The sequence below is a fragment of the Nicotiana tabacum genome, chromosome 9 (assembly GCF_000715075.1).
Source record: "Nicotiana tabacum cultivar K326 chromosome 9, ASM71507v2, whole genome shotgun sequence".
In the NCBI taxonomy this organism is placed as follows: domain Eukaryota; kingdom Viridiplantae; phylum Streptophyta; class Magnoliopsida; order Solanales; family Solanaceae; genus Nicotiana; species Nicotiana tabacum.
The window spans coordinates 99,316,975-99,336,378 of record NC_134088.1 but is presented as its reverse complement, the minus strand read 5'-3'; the positions used below and the strand labels follow the sequence as shown (position 1 = coordinate 99,336,378).

Below are 19,404 nucleotides of genomic sequence, written 5' to 3'. Positions count from 1 at the left end.
AGTTAGAATCTTTTGGTCAATTGCATAAAGATATGGCAACCATTAGAATTTTGTGGATGATCACTATAACTTACAAAATTATGGCAACCGTCAAAATTGTGATGAATCACCATAAGACCAGTCCAAAAATTTCTTATCTGCGTACTTTAAAATTTTAATCGGAGACTAATTTCTTAAAACTTTTCTTAGCAAGATCAAAATTTAAATAGTGACACCAAATAATCCTATATGCGTCATTCTCCTATAGTTGGAGCGTTGTTATTCAGATGTCAAAATCGTTATAGCCTCTGCATAATCGCAGGGCGGAGCTACAGTAGTGGGAGCGTTGTTTACGGAACTCTGTATTTGTATTGAAATATTTACTAAATCTATATAAATATATACTGCCGAACCCAGTAACAAAAGGGGTCTTAGTTCAATGGTAAGGGTTGTGAGTTTGTTGGGAAAGATAGGGGGTTCAATTCCCGCTGAAAGTAGTATTTTATTTTAAGATTTAAAACCCACACACTTCAAATCTTAGCTCCGCCTTTACATAATTGGACCTCTTTTGTTCCATTTTTCTTTTGGAGAGTAAGAATTTTTTATCTCAGTAGGAACTAAAGTTACATTTTAAGAATAAAAACATTTCTGATCAACTTCTATTAACGCGGTTTTCTTTAAATTGTTTGAAACTTCATATACAGTATCGAGAATATAAAGTTTGACCACTGAACAAGTCTGAGGCTGGTAATTAAATTACTCCAACAGAGAATTAAGGGATTCTCTAACTCGTCAGTAAGGGTGGGGATCTATCGGTTCGATTTGGCTGTGAATATTATCGGTTCGACATATCAATTATCAGTTTATAAATATTCTAAACGGATAACCGAACCGATAAGATATCGTATCGATTAATCAGTTATCGATCGTTATCGATTCAGTTATCGATTTACTCAATAACATAACTCAATATGGATGGATGAAACGTAGTATGTAATGCTAATTGATATTATAACCTTAACCCCTTTTAATTATATTCTAAAGAGTGAACAAAAGTTTCATTAACATATGTCTACCTAGATCAAAAAGTTTGTTCAATTTTAAACAACAGTAAAATTTGCTCTAGCGTACTTCATATATTCACTCATAGATGAACATCAATGAGATTATGAAATAAAAGAGGATGACATCACCATATTAACTACCATTTTTGCAAGAACTCTTTATTAATTTTTTTTATCAAACGTAACAATGTTTGATCTGAGAGAAACGGTAAATATATTGATACCATAAAATGCATTGATCTAACAATTATAACAAGAGCAACACCATATTCGGCATAACTTTAATAAGGTAAGTATCTTGCCTAATCTCGAGTGGGGGAATTACCCCTTAGACATTGAGTCTTATGTGAAAATTGTGTAATTGAAAACCATGTACGCGAGGTGACGAGTACATACTTGGTTTATATGTGCAAATTATATCGGTTGAAATTCGTAGACACCCTTAAGTATTAAGTTAAAAAATTATTGTAACTTATTAAATCCCTTATTGTCATGCCTCGTTCCTTGTTTGCCGAGGTTGTTTTTATATGATAATTTGGTGTGATTTCCACTTGACTTTTATGTGAACTCTGAGTTTGTTTGAGTTGCCATTTTTATGAAAAATACTTTCATTATTAATTTTACCTACACATAATTTAAATGAAAAATGTAGTTAATAAGATGAATAAATCTATTTATTTTTTGAAGTTGTGATTTAAAAGAGGTGTTGTTCCTTGGTGAATTACTTTTCAGTTCACGTTGTTGAAAAATTTGGTATTGAATTATAAAGGCTCTGAATCATATTGAGGCAAAGTGCCAAATTGTGAAATGTTATTCGGTTGAGTTGTTCACTCCCGAATATTTTGTTAAGATGTTGTGCACATTATGATCGAGTCGTGGGTACTTATTGTGGAAAAATAATGTGTTGTTGATTTCTGTGGCAAGTTGTAATATTTGAGCACTTGATGTGTAATTTGTGATATGTTGTAAGATTTGAGCACTTGATGTGCAATTTGTGATATGTTGTAAGATTTGAGCACTTGATGTGCAATTTGTGATATGTTGTGATATGTGAGCACTTGGGGTGCAGGTTGTATTATGTTGTGATATTTGGGCGCTTGAGGTGCGATTTGTAAAATATTGTGAGATTGATACGCATGCGGTGAGATAAGGGTGGCTTGAAACGCGTGGCTAGTAGGGGAACTACTAGAAGTCATGCGGTGATATAAGGTCAGGGTGTTGAAACGCATGCGGTGAGATAAGGGTGGCTTGAAACGCGTGGCTAGTAGAGAAACTACTAGAAATCATGTGGTGTGATAAGAGTGGCTAAAACGCGGGATGCTATTTCGGGAAAAATAATTTTTAAAGAATAATATGTGAAGGCTCCCGCGGTGATATAAGAAAAAATTGTGAATTTATTTATGATTTGGGACTACGAGGCGGTACCTCGGGGAGTGCCCTTTTTGATATTTCTCTATGGCTGCACTTGCATTTGGATATTTTATTTTTCCGTAATTTATAAATTCTTGTGTTTTTCGTGATGTATTATTTGACTTAATATTAAGTGTTTTGTATTTCTTGATGTATTGTGTTGACCTTGACTTTTTTGTACGAGACTTTGAGGATTTGTATTTTTGGGTTGTACTTATTTTTTATTATTGAGTTGTTTTAAATAAAAAAAAAATTCTAGTATGTTTAATTTAATAAATTTTATATCTAAATCACTAGTTTATCCGATGCTTTATTTTAATAAAAATGATATTTTTCCTCACTCAAACGATTTCTAAAAAAAACTTATCTTTTTGTTGATTTCTTACTTGATTTAAAGATTTTAACGTTATTTTATTGAAAATAAATTGATCCTGTGGATCGTATATACATTGATATTTTGGTACGTGGGTTGTCCGTGCAGTTATGAAAATAATATGGGCATGAGGTGCCGGGAAAAAATATGATGATTTTATTATTGACACGTGAGTCGTGTGTGTGATGGTGATAGAAATATGGGCACGAGGTGCCGTAAAAAATATGAAAGTGGGCTGAGACCCGTAATTTTTATGATTGTGAAATGAGGTGTCACATGGTGACTTTTACTTGAAAATATATTTATTTGAAAGAAGTATATTCGAAAGATAATTATTCAAAAGAAGTATATTCGAAAGATATTTATCTTAAAGAATAATATGTGAAGGATTTATATTTGAAGGACTTGACTTATTGATTGTACTTGTGTTCCTTATTCACCTGAGCAATAATTATGACGTTCTTGTTGCCTTGTTGTTATATCACTGGCTGAGTTTGTTGTTATCATTGCTAGTTGTTTTCCAGTACTATTGTATACTGCTATATTACACAGGTTATTTGACTAGTGAGTGTCTTGACTGTACCTCGTCTCTACTCCATTGAGGTTAGTCTTGATACTTACTGGGTACCGACCGTGGTGTACTCATACTACACTTCTGCATATTTTTGTGCAGAGCCAGGTATTGGAGATATCGGATTCGAACAGAGTTAGAGTATGATCGCAAGGATTCAAGGTAGAGTTGCTTGGTCGTCGTAGTCCCTTGGAGTCTTTTTATTTTATTGTACTGTTAATTATTAATCAAATAATATTGAGTATTCGATCCTTGAGATCATTTCATGCATTCAGTTAGAGTTCGTGACTCAGTACTATCACTCTTGGGAGGTTGTTATATTCATATTTGTTCCGCTGTTGGTTTTTGTTATCTATTTAATTCAGATTCAAAAAAACAAATGGCTTCGAAATGTAATGAAAATCGGCTTACCTAGTCTTAGAGATTAGGTGCCATCACAACGCCTGTGGTAGAATTTTGGGTCGTGACAAGTTGGTATCAGAGCTCTAGGTTCATAGGTTCTACGAGTCACGAACAAGTCTAGTAGAGTCTTGCGGATCGGTACGTAGACGTCTATACTTATCGTCGAGATACTACAAAACTGTTAGGAAATTTCCACTTCTTTCATTCCTGTCATGCGTAACTTGTTGAATTTGGAATTTGAGCCTTTGTATCTCTATTTTCTCATAGATGGTGAGAACACGTGCTACCGGGTTAGCTGAGAAGGCATCCGCACATACTGCTAGGGCTGCAAGAGGCCGGGGCCGAGGTAGAGGCCGAGGTAGAGGTCGAGGAAGGGCACATGTTGCGACTGGAGCACCTGTTAGAGCAGCAATTGAGGAGCCGCCAGTAGATCTAGTTGGGGGAAAGGTACCATAAGTACATGTTGTTACCCCCGGACTTCAGGAGACTTTAGCATAGTTCCTGAGTATGTTTGGTACATTAACTCAGGCGGGAATAATCTCTGTTGCACCAAATATTTCGCAGATTGGGGGAGTAGCTCAGACTGTTACCACGACTCCAAAGGATTAGGTTCACATTGGTCAGGTTCCGGGTGTAGTACCGCTACAACCTGTTATTCCGGTTCATCCTGAGGTCAAGCCATGAGCATCAGAAGAAGAACAAAAGAGACTTGAAAGGTTTAAGAGGTATAGTCCACCTACTTTCAGTGGCACATCTACAGAGGATGCCCAAGGATTTTTAGAAAATTATCACTGTATTCTCCGCACTATGGGTATTGTGAAAATGATCGGAGTTGCCTTTACTACATTTCAACTGTCAGGCGCAGCATATCAGTGGTGGCAAATCTATGAAAAAGGTAGACCGGTCGAAGCAACACCACCAACTTGGGCTCAATTTTCGGAAATGTTCTTGAAAAAGTTTGTTCCCCAGACTCTCCGAGATACGTGGCGCACAGAGTTTGAACGGTTGCATCAGGGCACTGTGACAGTGTTAGAATATGCTATCAGGTTCAGTGAGTTAGCCTGTCATGCACCTATCTTGGTTCCTACAGTTAGAGAACGGGTCCGCAGATTCATTGAGGGGATCGATTATGATATTAAAATATGCATGCCTCGAGAGTTGCAAACTGATACACCATTTCAACAAGTAGTAGAGATTGCAAGGAAGATTGAGGGTGTTTTAGGCGAGGAAATGGAGTCTAAAGAGGCCAAAAGGTCTCGAAGATCTGGAGGGTTTAGTGAATTTTTCTCTTCAGCTAGGACCCATTATAGCGGAGGCTCGAGCAGTCGGCCAGCTCAGTCCGCGCATCAGATTACTCGGAGTACTCCGGTAAGTTCTTACAATGCATCACCGGCACGAGATTCCTATAATGATTATTCCAGTTATCCAGCACAGACTCAGTATGAGCAACCGCTACCTCAGAGGGACTGTTATGAGTGTGGTGACACTAGGCACATTATGAGAGATTGTGCCAGACTTGAGAGGGGTGAATTTTATCAGAACACTCAGGCTATGGGCCCCAATGCAGTTACTACTCCACGTACACTACCAGTTAGAGGTGGAGGACACCTAAGAGGTGAAGTCCCGACCCGTTGTTATAAACGCTATGATTTGGCTGAGGCCGATACACCAAATTGTGTCGTTACAAGTATGATCCTGATTTGTTATAAAAATGATATTTTCCCCTTAATTTGATTCGGATCTGAATATAGAGGTGAGTCCTCCTATTATGCTCCACTTTTGGGTAAGCTTCATAATTTTGTGAACCACTTACATGTGTATCCCTGTTGGGAGGTTTGATGATGTTAGCCCGTATCTATCATTTTTATTTTTGTACACCATTGAGGGCTATAAGTCCAAACATGACTTTTTATTACTCACTACAGTGGGTTTTGATGTGATTTCAGAATAATTGATTTTAATTTTATGAATTATATGCCCTACCGGTATGAGAGTTCATTATGTGTTATGAAAAATGTTTACGAAATTATTAGAAAGAAGAAAGAATGGAAATTGAAATTTCAGTTGGCACAATGTGCAAAATACTTGTAATTCGGAGTTGAGGACGAGATCCTCGCATTTTTATATGATGTGAAATATTTAAACCAGGCTACAAGCCGCAGTGGAAGTTATATAAGGATAAGGTCCTTGTGGTGAAATATTTATGAGTTTAAATTTTTCCTTTGTGAAATTAAATTGTACTATAGTACTTATAGGGAGTCATGCCTATTAAGATTATTTGAAAATTCTTGTATGAATTTTTGTGTGCATAATTTGCCAAATTCGTGTTATAATTATTGAGTTTTATCCTACGAGGTGAGTGCCCAAGTGGTATGTGGTCTTCATGCCTCGTGTCTCGTTGTTAGTAAAGTGGAGGTTTGAAACGAGATTTTTGTTAACATGAGGTTAATTAGCGATGCTGGAATTAATTATGAAAAACTTTTAAGACCAGAGATGTGGTGATGAGCATACACATGATGTGATTCATGTCTTGATATCATTATGATAATGCAATGCTTGTAATGCTGAGATTTGTGTTATTGATATATACCTTGTGGTGTTTTGTTGGGTTGTGAATGTGTTGTTAGGAATTGTTTTGATATTACTCTGGTAGGTGGATAGGACCAATTACAAGGAAGGCTCTGCCGAAATTTTTGAAAAATTTGGGAGTTAGTAAAAAATTTGGGGGATTGAGGCGTGCAAAAGAAGAAATAAATTATGTTATGTATTTGAGGGTGAATGATCCAAAGCGAGGAAGAATGTAACACCACAGAAAAAAAAATTGAAGTACTTTAACACTATCAAGAAAGTTGATGTGTGTGTAGGTACAAGTGGCTATAGCCAGTTGAGACTAATACCGTGCGTTGATGTAAAAAATCAAGCCTTTTGAAAATGTTTGGAGTGTAATAAATTTGTTTTAAAGTTTATAAGTATGAATAAAAGAAATAATCTCAATAATCAACCGTGAGTATATGTGTAGAAGTAAAATCATTGATTTGGTAACCTCAGAATAATTTTTAGTACGTTTGAGGACGAACGTTTGTTTAAGAGGTGGAGAATGTAACGACCCGACTTGTCATTTTAAGAAATAATGCCTCGTTCAGTGACTTAAGGTCTCGAACAGCTTTGTAATATGTATTATGACCCACGAGTGTGGTCGAGTTTGATTTTCGGAAGATTCAAAAATAAATTGAAAGAACAATTCTTATTTAGAAGCTCAAATGGAAAGAGTTGACCAGATAGTTGACTTTTGAGCAAACGACCCCGAAATAGAATTTTGATGGTGTCAATAGCTTCGTATGGTGATTTAGGACTTAGGCGTATGTCCGAATTTAGATTTGGAAGTCCGTAGGTCAATTCGACGCATTTTGGCGAAAGTTGGAAAATAGACGATTTTCGGAAAGTTCGATCAAAGGTTGAATTTTCGATAACGAGAACGGAATCCGATTCTGAAAATTTGAATAGGTCCGTTATGTTATTTATGACTTGTGTGCAAAATTTGAGGTCAATCGGACTTGATTCGATAGGTTTCGACATCGAATGTAGAAGTTGGAACTTTTATAATAGACTAAAGTTTCAAGTGAGTTCGCACAAGACCTAACTACAAATGATCATAACTCTCATTATACGAAATGTTATGTGGTGTATTACTATAAAATTAAATATCTTTGAGTCTAGTTTCTAGCGCTTCAAACCGTTCATCATTTGGACATCCCTACAAGAAGTTATGACCAAATTACCAAATGCTGTCAGAATGTAATTTTGCGACTATTATGCGATCACATAAGTGGTTATGCGATCGAAAACTGGTCGCAGAATGGACCAGAACAGCCCAGTTCTGGGCACCGAATTTTGATACCATTGTGCGGCCCGCATACCCATTCTGCGGTCCATTATGCGATCGCAAACCTGCTTTCAGAGGGTTAATTGTTCTATTTTCATAACCCGACCCCATTTTGATAAATAGGCTTTGGGGCTTATTTTGGGATATTTTTCTGAGGGTTTTAGAGAGAGATAAGAGCATTTTAGAGAGATAAGGAGGGAACCTAACATTCTAATCATCCAATCTTCAAGAATCAAGGAATCTAATCACAAGATCTTCGTCAAAGAGGTAAGATTCAACCCCTAGTCTTCAATTTCGAGTTTGGGGTAAAAGATTGGTGATTGGGAGTATGATTCTTGGGTGTAAGAGTATTATGTATATATGCTTGTACCAATAAGGTTTGTGGGAAGATTGTTGAGATCAAATAAGTAAAGATTGGGTTGTGGAATGAAGAAAATCTTGTAGAAGAATCTTGTAACCAAATTTGCACACCTAGTATTTGATGAAATGCTCAAATGAGCTGAAACCATGAAAATCTTCCTAATTATGGTTCACTTTTGTTATGTTTCTAAATATATTGAAGTTCACTTTTGTTATTTTTCTAAATAGATTGAAGTTTCTAGGATTTTTGAAACCTTGTAGTAATGTAAGGAAGGCTCAAGAAAGATTGGAGCCGTCCGGAGATCAATTCACATGAGAAAGCTATTTTGGAATATCGGCATAACTTCAATAAGGTAAGTATCTTGCCTAACCTCGAGTGGGGAAATTACTCCTTAGGCATTGAGTCTTATGTCGAAATTGTGTAATTGAAAACTATGTACGCGAGGTGACGAGTACGTACTTGGTTTATATGTGCAAATTATATTGGCTGAAATTCGTAGACGCCCTTAAGTATTAAGTTAGAAAATTATTGTAACTTATTAAATCCCTTATTGTCATTCCTCGTTCCTTGTTTGCCGAGGTTGTTTTTATATGATATTTTGTTGTTATTTCCACTTGACTTTTATGTGAACTCTGAGTTTGTTTGAGTTGCCATTTTTATGAAAAATACTTTCATTATTGATTTTACCTACAGAAAATTTAAATGAAAAATTTAGTTAATAAGATGAATAAATCTATTTATTTTCTGAAGTTGTGATTTAAAATAGGTGTTGTTCCTTGATGAATTACTTTTCAGTTCACGTTGTTGAAAAATTTGGTATTGAATTATAAAGGTCGTGAATCATATTGAGGCAAAGTGTCAAATTGTGAAATATTATTCAGTTGAGTTGTTCACTCCCGAATATTTTGTTAAGATATTGTGCACATTATGATCGAGACGTGGCTCCTTATTGTGAAAAAATAATGTGTTGTTGATTTCTGTGGTAAGTTGTAATATTTGAGCATTTGATGTGCAATTTGTGATATGTTGTAAGATTTGAGCACTTGATGTGCAATTTGTGATATGTTATAAGATTTGAGCACTTGATGTGCAATTTATGATATGTTGTGATATGTGAGCACTTGAGGTGCAAGTTGTATTATGTTGTGATATTTGGGCGCTTGAGGTGCGATTTGTGAAATATTGTGATATTGATACGCATGCGGTGAGATAAGGGTGGCTTGAAACGCGTGGCTAGTAGGAAAACTACTAGAAGTTATGCGGTGATATAAGGTCAGGGTGTTGAAACGCATGCTGTGAGATAAGGGTGGCTTGAAACGCGTGGCTAGTAGAGAAACTACTAGAAGTCATGTGGTGTGATAAGGGTGGCTAAAACGCGGGATGCTATTTCGGAAAAAATAATTTTTAAAGAATAATATGTGAAGGCTCCCACGGTGATATAAGGAAAGATTGTGAATTTATTTATGATTTGGAACTACGATGCGGTACCTCTAGAGTGCCCTTTTTGATATTTCTCTATGGCTGCACTTTCATTAGGTTATTTTGTTTTTCCGTAATTTGTAAATTCTTGTATTTCCTGTGATGTATTATTTGACTTAATATTAAGTGTTTTGTATTTCTTTATGTATTGTGTTGACCTTGACTTTTTTCGTACGATACTTTGAGGATTTGTGTTTTTGAGTTGTACTAGTTTTTGATGATTGAGCTGTTTTAAATAAAAGAAAATTTCTAGTATGTTTAATTTAATAAATTTTATATCCAAATCAGTAGTTTATTCGATGCTTTATTTTAATAGAAATGACATTTTTACTCACTCAAATGATTTCTAAAATAAACTTATCTTTTTGTTGATTTCTTATTTGATTTAAAGATTTTAACGTTACTTTATTGAAAATAAATTGATCTTGCAGATCTTATATACATTGATATTTTGGTACGTGAGTTGTCCGTGCAGTTATGAAAATAATATGGGCATGAGGTGCCGGGGAAAAATATGATGATTTTATTATTGACACGTGAGTTGTCTGTGTGATGGTGATAGAAATATGGGAACGAGGTGCCGTGGAAAATATGAAAGTGGGCTGAGACCCATAATTTTTATGATTGTGAAATGAGGTGTCACATGGTGACTTTTACTTGAAAATATATTTATTTGAAAGAAGTATATTCAAAAGATAATTATTCAAAAGAAGTATATTCGAAAGATATTTATCTTAAAGAATAATATGTGAAGGATTTATATTTGAAGGACTTGACTTATTGAATGTACTTGTGTTCCTTATTCGCCTGAGCAATAATTATGACGTTCTTGTTGCCTTGTTGTTATATCATTGGCTGAGTTTGTTGTTATCATTGCTAGTTGTTTTCCAGTACTATTGTATACTGCTATATTGCACATGTTATTTGACTAGTGAGTGTCTTGACTGTACCTCGTCTCTACTCCACTGAGGTTAGTCTTGATACTTACTGGGTACCGACCGTGGTGTACTCATACTACACTTCTGCATATTTTTGTGTAGAGCCAGGTATTGGAAATATCGGATTCGGACAGAGTTAGAGTGTGATCGAAAGGATTTAAGGTAGAGCTGCTTGGTCGTCGCAGTCCCTTGGAGCCTTTTTTTTTTTTTATTGTACTGTTAATTATTAATCAAACAATATTGAGTATTCGATCTTTGAGATTATTTCATGTATTCAGTTAGAGTTCATGACTCAGTACTACCACTCTTGGGAGGTTGTTATATTTATATTTGTTCTCCTGTTGGTTTTTGTTATCTATTTAATTCAGATTAAAAAAAAATGGCTTCGAAATGTAATGGAAATCGGCTTACCTAGTCTTAGAGACTAGGTTCCATCACGACGCTTGTGGTGGAATTTTGGGTCGTGACAGATATAAACTCAAAGACCGATGTAGCAAATATTTAATTCAAAAACAATATCACGGAGTGAGTGTGTCATGTCATAAAAATTTAGCAATATTTCTCGAAAAAAATACTCTTAAGGGAATATTACATAAATGTCCCAAAAAAGTCCCAACTTACCAATGACACATGTATCATGCATGTATCTCACATGCAGGTATACATAGATATACATGTGATACACATTTGATACATATGTGATACATAAGTGATACACAGTGTGATATATGTATTATTTTTTTCATGTTCATCTTCTACTTCTAATTTTCAATTCAAACCACTTTAAAACTCCACCAAATTATCCCAAAACTGAAATTCAAGCTCCTTAAGATGTACCAAATCTATTCTGATAATACCCACTCAAAAGAAAACAAAAGTTTGATCTTTTTGGCTACAAATAGCTAATTGGCTAATATTAGTAATATTTTATGAATTGACCAATTTTTGCAATAAGTTACTTATAAATGAATATAGCTGGTATTTTTCCAAAATAAGGGAATCAAAAGAGAGGATCACTAAGACGGAATATTGCATCAATTGGTAAGCTGCTTTGGCAAATAGTCACTAAGAAGGATGTGTTGTGAGTTAAATGGGTACATGGGGTTTATATAAAGAACTGTAGAGACATCTAGGAACATAAACCACTTCAAGAGTGTAGCTGGTACTGGAAGAAGTTAAATTCATTGAAAGAAATGATGGCACAATGGTATAACAGAAACACATATAAGCTAACTCCAAATGGCACATATTCAGTAACATGTAGTTATAATGCAATACTTGGGGATATGACAAGGATGAGAGAAGCTGACTTGGTTTAGAGTGCTGTAATGTTGCCTAGACAAAGAATAATCTTATGGCTTGCTTATCAGGATAAATTGCTAACAATGGAAAGGTTACTGAGACTAAATATACTCACTGATGGGAACATGAATTGCTGCTTATGGGAGCTTGGAGTTCCTAAAACTCAACTAAATCTTTTTGCTGAATGTGAATGGATCACTAAAGTAAGAGAAAAACTGGCTACATAGACTGGTATCTCTCTCCCACAGAAGCCTGCTAGAAGCACCCTGCAATGGATCAGAAACAGACAAGGGAGGCAATTCAGAAAAGAAGTTGGTGTTGTTGTTTGTGGAGCCATGATTTACTATACATGGCAAGCTAGGAATTAGAGGATATTCAGAAAATTAAATATAAATAGTGAGTTTAAAGTTTTACAAATTCAAAAAGAACTTAGGGAGAGAATTAGCAATTGTACAGGTTCTAGAAGAGCTAGGAACTATCAAGTTTTGATTACTAGGCTCTATAATTAGAAAACATAGATGGCGGATTTGTCTTTCTGAGATCTTAGTATTCTGAGCACCCTTCCTAGAAGGTGGCTTGGAAACTAGATTCTCTTAGTTTGTAAAACTTTTGGTTGTTATGGTAATATTCACAGTTTATTACCAAAAAAAAAAAGAGGATCACCCTCAGAAGATTTTTTAAAATATTTGCACAAGAAAACTATATTAAATATGTGAGCTCTGTGTAAATATTGGTGACTGAAAAAAGAACTAAGAGAAACAATCAATAACACATCAATTCTAAATTAGTTGGAGTATACGAAATACAATCATTCCAATACAAAATTAAGATTTCTCTAATTTATATTTATCCTTACACTAACTCTCTTTCTCTCTCTCTCTCTCTCTCTCTCTCTCTCTCTCTCTCTCTCTCTCTCTCTCTCTCTCTCTCTCTCTCTCACACACACACACACACACACACACACACACACACACACACACACACACACACACACACACACACACACACACACACACACACATATATATATATATATATATAGTACTAGAAAAATGGCAGAATTCCGACTGCCAAAACGGTCGAAAATCACGAATTTCCGACTACTTTCCGACCAAATTGATCGATCAGAAAACAGTTGGTCGGAAAATAAATTTCGACCGAATTCGTCGGTGATTTCCGACCAAAGTAGTCGGAACGTTCAAAAGGTCGGACCACCAAATTATTTTCAAATTTTCGACCGAATCAGTCGTAATAAGATAAATAAAAATAAATATTTATTTAAAATTAAATAATAAAAAATATAATTTCCGACGGAATCCGTCGAAAACTGTTAAAAATTAATTATTTTTTTTGTCATTTCCAACCGATTCGGTCGAAAATTTGGGTATTTTTGAAAAAACAACTGGACAGCTGTCCTACCGTTTCCGTCAAAATTTTCTGTAAAACTGGGTAGAATTCTGCTCAATTTTGAGCTACACCACCTGTCAAACAATTACAATACAATCGCGAGAACAACCAATCAACAAATATAACATCTAAACCGACAAATCCAACAATTAATACAATCTAAACCAATAAATTCATTAAACCTAATAATTTTAGGCATAAAAACATCCAAATAGTAGCCTACATTCAAGTTTAAAAACAAAATATAAACTTGTCTCTCACAATCAAGTTTACCAATCAACCGAAACCATACACCTAAACTACTACAAATCAGATTCAGTTTTGTTCATCCTCATCGTCAGATAGATCATGCCCATGCTTTCATGAATTTCTGTATTTTAACAAATGTTTCAAATTGTGAGTCCAACTGTTGCTTCAAATCACAATTTTCTCTCTCTCATATCTTCCATCTGTTCTTGATTTTGAGAATAAAAAGAATTGGGTAAGAGTGAGTTTGGATGACCTGTAGGTCGACTGTTTACTCCACGCGCTGTCTCTGTCCACAATGAAGCCATATCATCAGGTGTTGGTTGAGTTGAAGGAGGCTGAGTTTGTTGCCATTCTTTCACCTTTTTATGATAATCTTCCTGAAATAAAAATATAACTATTATGTAAACAAACTAATATTAATAAACCATAGATAATTATGAAGTTAGTATTTTACATATATGTCTGACGCACACGTCTCCATCCAGTGTTCTCTTGTACCGTCTTTCTTCTTTTTCTTATGCGTCTCCTCGAAGACCTAGTACAACAAGCTTTATACCAAAGTTTTAAACTATATTAATAACCCACGATTTTGAATTGCAGTCTTTGAATTCTTCAAATTCTTAACAATCTTCTTTCTTCTATTCGAGTATACTCATATATAGTCCTCCATCCCTTTGGCTTAATTACCGTTGGAAGTGAAAGTGAAATTTTGTTTTCCTTCTTTCCTATCGTTGTTTTCTCAATTGCTTTATGCCAACATGTCACCTTTTTTATTTCGAAAATAAATTAATCAATCGCTAAAATTAGATTTTGGATTTCTTAACATATTCTTGTTTAACCCAAAATTGAGTGACTATTTATGACATTAGTTTTTTGGACAAATTGGACAATCTAATTTACATAATAACGGTAACAAAAGAATTTCGCAAAACAAAATCCCTATAGGAACAACCAATATTCTTCTCTTTTTTGTTTTATATTAAGTATCATTCAAACACTAAAATCCCTAAAATTTCAACCATACCTAATTCAACTAGCTAGGATGTTCATATATAGAAAATCTAATACAATAACTAAAATTACTACAAATCTAACAATGAAAATAAGATATATATGTCAACGAAGTACTTACCTCGACGAAAAAAATGCCGGAGAAGAAATGTCTCGATGCCGCTGCGGAACCACTGCTAAAAACGAAAAAAAAAGTTAAAAAATTAAGGGGAAAAGGGAGGAGGAAGGAGAGGGAGAAGGGAGGAGGAAACGAGAGAGAGAGCGAAAATACATTACCTATAATGAGGAGTATGGTGAAGAAGGATGAGAGGGAGAGAGGAGGAGGATGAGAGGAGGAAGAAAGAAATATTTCTGTTTTTGGGGAACGGGGGTCGGGTAGGGTTTTAAAAAAAATCCGATCGATTCGGTCGGAATTGTCATTTTAAATATATATATTTTTAAAATCGCTGCCGCCGCCGAACCACTGCTAAAAACAAAAAAAAAAGTTAAAAAATTAAGGGAAATATGGAGGAGGAAGGAGATGGAGAAGGGAGGAGGAAGGAGACGGAGAAGGGAGGAGGAAACGAAAGAGAGAGAGAGAGCGAAAATACATTACCTATAATGAGGAGTATGGTGAAGAAGGACAAGAGGGAGAGAGGAGGAGGATGAGAGAAGAAGGAGGAAGAAAAGAAATGTTTTTGTTTTTGGGGAACGGGGGTCGGTAGGGCGTTAAAAAAAAAAATCCGACCGATTCTGTCGGAATTGTCATTTTAAATATATATATTTTAAAAAACTACCGACCGAATCGGTCGGAATTGTCAAACTGGTTTTTGCGCCAAAAATTGCGACCGATTTGGTCGGAAATATGGTCGAAATTTAAAAAAAAAATATAATTGATATTTTTTTGAAATTCCGTCAGAAATTTCCGACAATTTATTTCCGTCGAAAATTTCGGTCGGAATTTTACGATTTTCTAGTAGTATATATATCAGGGGCGGACCCACATGGAGTCAAGAGGGTTCATATGAACCCATTTCGTCGAAAAATAATACTGTGTATGTAGGTATATATTTTCTGTCTTCAAAAACGTAATGGTATAAAACTTATTTTGAACCCATTTTAAACAAGTAAATCGCCTAGCCTGCTAGTAAAGAGGGTTCAAATGTGTTTAAATTTTCCACATGGTCCTGAGTTCGAAACCAGTTAGTTGCATATATTCCTCTATTTTTGATTTTTTTAAATATATGTCTCTTTTCCCATATAAACGACATCGTTTATGTCTTTTTAAAATATCCCCCAATTCTCCAAATCAGAAAACGATCAGAATCTCTAATCCCAAGCCCTTCAGTGCCTCTCTCTCTCTCTCTCTCTCTCTCTCTCTCTCTCTCTCTCTCTCTCTCTCTCTCTCTCTCAATTTCAAAGAGAATCACTTCCATAGTCACTACTAACCTCCTCTGTTAGCCCCTGCCGAGGTCATCTCCCTCAAAGACAAAGGGCTTCATTTTGGTATCTAACTAAAAGTTCAGGTGATCAATAACAATAAGAACCAATTCTAGTTTTTCAATTTTTAGTATTTATTCCTCTTTTGCATAAAGATTTAATATCAATAAATTTCCTTCACCTCTATGTGCTATATTAATAGAGACCTTTTTGCATTGCTAGTTGATGAATCATGTGATGTATCACGCAAAGAGCAATTAGCTATTGTCTTGCGATATGTTAATAGATGTGGATCTGTGGTGGAGCATTTTATTGGGATCGTTCATGTTCGTAATACTAGTGCTTTATGTTTAAAGAAAGCAATTGTTGATTACCTTACTCAACATTCTTTGAGTTTTTCTTATATGCGTGGACAGTGCTATGATGGAGCAAGCAACATGCAAGGGGATTTACGTGGCCTTAAAACTTTGATTCAACAAGAAAGTAAATCTGCTTATTTCATTCATTGTTTTGCACACCAACTTCAATTGACTCTTGTTGTGGTATCCAAAAAGTGTCTTGAAGTGGGAGAACTTGTATTGTTGGTTTCTAATATATTAAATATAGTGGGATGTTCTTTTAAACGTATGGATGATCTTCAAGAATCTCCAGCAGAAAAAGTTCAAGAGGCATTAGACATGGGTGAACTTGAAACTGGTAGGGGTTTGAATCAAGAACTTGGTCTTGCCAGAGCTGCCGATACTCGTTGGGGTTCGCACTACAAATCTTTTAAGAACTTTATTTCTATGTTTGGCTCAATTATTGATGTTCTTGATACTATCGTTGTTGATGCCCGAACTTTAGAAGAAAGAGCTAAGGCAAAGGGATATCTTAGCACTTGTCAAACATTTGAGGTTGCTTTCATGTTTCACCTAATGAGAGATGTTTTGGGGATCACAAATGAGCTTAATACATCCTTACAAAAAAAGGAGCAAGATATTGCAAATGCTATTCTACTTGTTGAAGTGGCAAAGAAACAGTTGCAAAAGCTAAGAGAAGAAGAATGTGATTCACTTATTGATAAGGTGTCTGTATTTTGTGTCAAGTATAATATTTTGATACCAAACTTTGATGACTTCTATGTTAACTCTGGAAGATCTCGACGTAAAGTTGCTGATTATACTATTTTACATCACTATCGTGCTGATATATTTTTTAAGATTATTGATTGGCAAGTTCAAGAACTCAATGCTCGTTTTAATGAGGTGACAACGAACTTGCTTGTTGGAGTAGCCTGCTTAAATCCAGTTGACTCATTTTCCAGTTTTGACATAAACAAGATATTGAGGATGGCTGAATTATATCCTGACAATTTTGATGAGAATATAATGGTTACGCTCAAGAATCAACTTGAAACTTATATTGTTGATATTCGTGATGTTGATGAAAGGTTCTCAAATCTACAAGGACTTGTTGATCTTTCTGAAACACTAGTTAAGACAAAGAAGCATTTGAATTATCCATTTGTGTTTCGCCTTGTAAAATTTGCTTTGCTTCTACTAGTTGCCACTGGTACAGTTGAAAGAACTTTCTCGGCGATGAAGTTGATCAAGAATGAATTGCGAAATCGAATGGATGACGAATTCATGAGCGGTTGTTTGGTACCTTATGTAGAAAGAAAAATATTTAACACCATTTCTGATGATACTATTATGAATACATTTTAGGAAATGAAAACTCGTAGAGGACAGTTATAATAATATATTTTATTAATATATAGTTTTTGTTGACCTCTTTGTATATTTGCTTCTTTGCATTTTGAACCCGCTTGATAATAATAGATGAAGAAACACGACGTTCCGATTCGAAGCTCATTCAAACATCTGACTTGTTAGGACTTATATTCAAATAACTCATGAATATTAGTGGACAAACAAATATTAAATGGAAAAAAATCTGATCAAATAAAGCAAGAAAATACTGAAAAGATTTACTTGGTCTCCGTGTACAGAATTGACCAGAAGTCGACCAGTGCAAATGTCAGCTTATCCAATAACCAATTGGGTCAAATTAGAAGGATGATATAGTAATCAGACCTAACTAATAAACTAACCACTATTATTAGAAAGGTCAAAGGATAAGAAAGAACGTGTCTTCTAAGCCAACAGTAGTTGACTAGGCCAAATTACTGACTTTTCTTTCTTCCTCACTTACTTTAGCTTTTAGTCACGTTTCCAATAAGATTAATGAATGATTAAAATTCAAAGCCGTCATGATATTTGTTAATTAATTATTGATTCCCAAAATAAAATCCATTTCCAATCCAGCACGTAGCTCCACGCGTAAATGTCAAATATAAAAGCTTTCTAATTGCTTTTGTTAGATATTTTCTGCCCTATATCCCCAATTATCTGTTCTGAATTTGTAGTTCTTAAAATGTTCTTCTGTTTCTTTTAGGGTTACTTTTCCTAATTTACATCCTTGACATTGGAAAGTCTTATTTTTATTTTTTCTTGTGAGTTCTCTTGCCTTTTCTAAGGCTAAGTCTATTTCAAAATCATTTGTGTTATTTTTACTATATATATTGTAGGAGATTTTTATTTTAGTTTCTTAGACTACATGCCTTGGTACGATTATTGGAAGATAATTTTTATAATATTATGAATTCCTACAAGGTAGATTTCAACACGAGGAAAGCAATCAATGCTCGTAGTCACTTTTCGTCAACTGGGCGACTGCTAGGCGGCACTAAGGACATATTCTTTTGTATTTAATGAGGACCTGAATTTGAATGATTCATATCTCAACTCACTAAATACATTTATTTTTTTAATTTTAAAATATCTAAATGGGTCTAAATCGGTGAGACCTGTGTCCAAGGCTAAAGTATTGGTTTCAAGAGAATTAACATAGTGTCAGGAGACCAATATAAAGACTTGTTTGCCTCTTGAAAACTTCGACTACTTGACCCCCTTTTATGTGTCTTAAAAAATTAACCTAATTACATTACTAGACATAAAGAGTCTAGAAAAGCACAATAGAAAGATACAATTATAAAGCTAAGCTATTTATTTATAATAGAAATAAACATATGGCCTATACAAAAACTTCAAACAATTTGTAAAACATCGTGATAAGGTGGAGTCACAAAGGCCGGCTGGTTAGTTTTTGTTAGAGAAATATATTTGCCTCTTTTCGATTTTGTAAGGATTTTCAAAAGAGTTATAATGTCCTTGCCTACTTCGCCCGTCACCTTAAGAATTTTGGTTGGATGCTCGAATTCTTTCGCATAATATTAGAGTCAACTTTGGTGAGTTCGTTTGTACAATCTATTTCTCTCAACATGTTCTATCGCTCTGGTTCCTCTCTCAAATAACCCCATGAAGCCGCTCTGGGTTTCTTCTCTCTCAATTCAGCTCATTGCGCCACAAACTACGCTCTAGGCCTACTCTTTAGCTTGTTGAGTTTGCTCTTTTCTCAGCTTCAGGCCTACTTTTCAGTCTATTAAGCCTAATCTTTCTCTTAAGTCTTCGCAAAAGAAAAAAGATAAAAAGACCCAAAAAGAAATCAGCCCACA

The 19,404-nt window shown here is 34.9% G+C and overlaps 1 protein-coding gene across 1 annotated transcript; it reads left to right on the top strand.

The window, feature by feature from the left end:
* Nucleotides 1-16,033: 16,033 nt before the first annotated feature.
* LOC107788429 (uncharacterized) lies at nt 16,034-17,554 on the top strand. Its single transcript, XM_016610115.2, has one exon. The coding sequence runs from the start codon at nt 16,034-16,036 to the stop codon at nt 17,552-17,554; it is 1,521 nt and encodes a 506-aa protein (XP_016465601.2).
* The last annotated feature ends 1,850 nt before the right edge of the window (nt 17,555-19,404 follow it).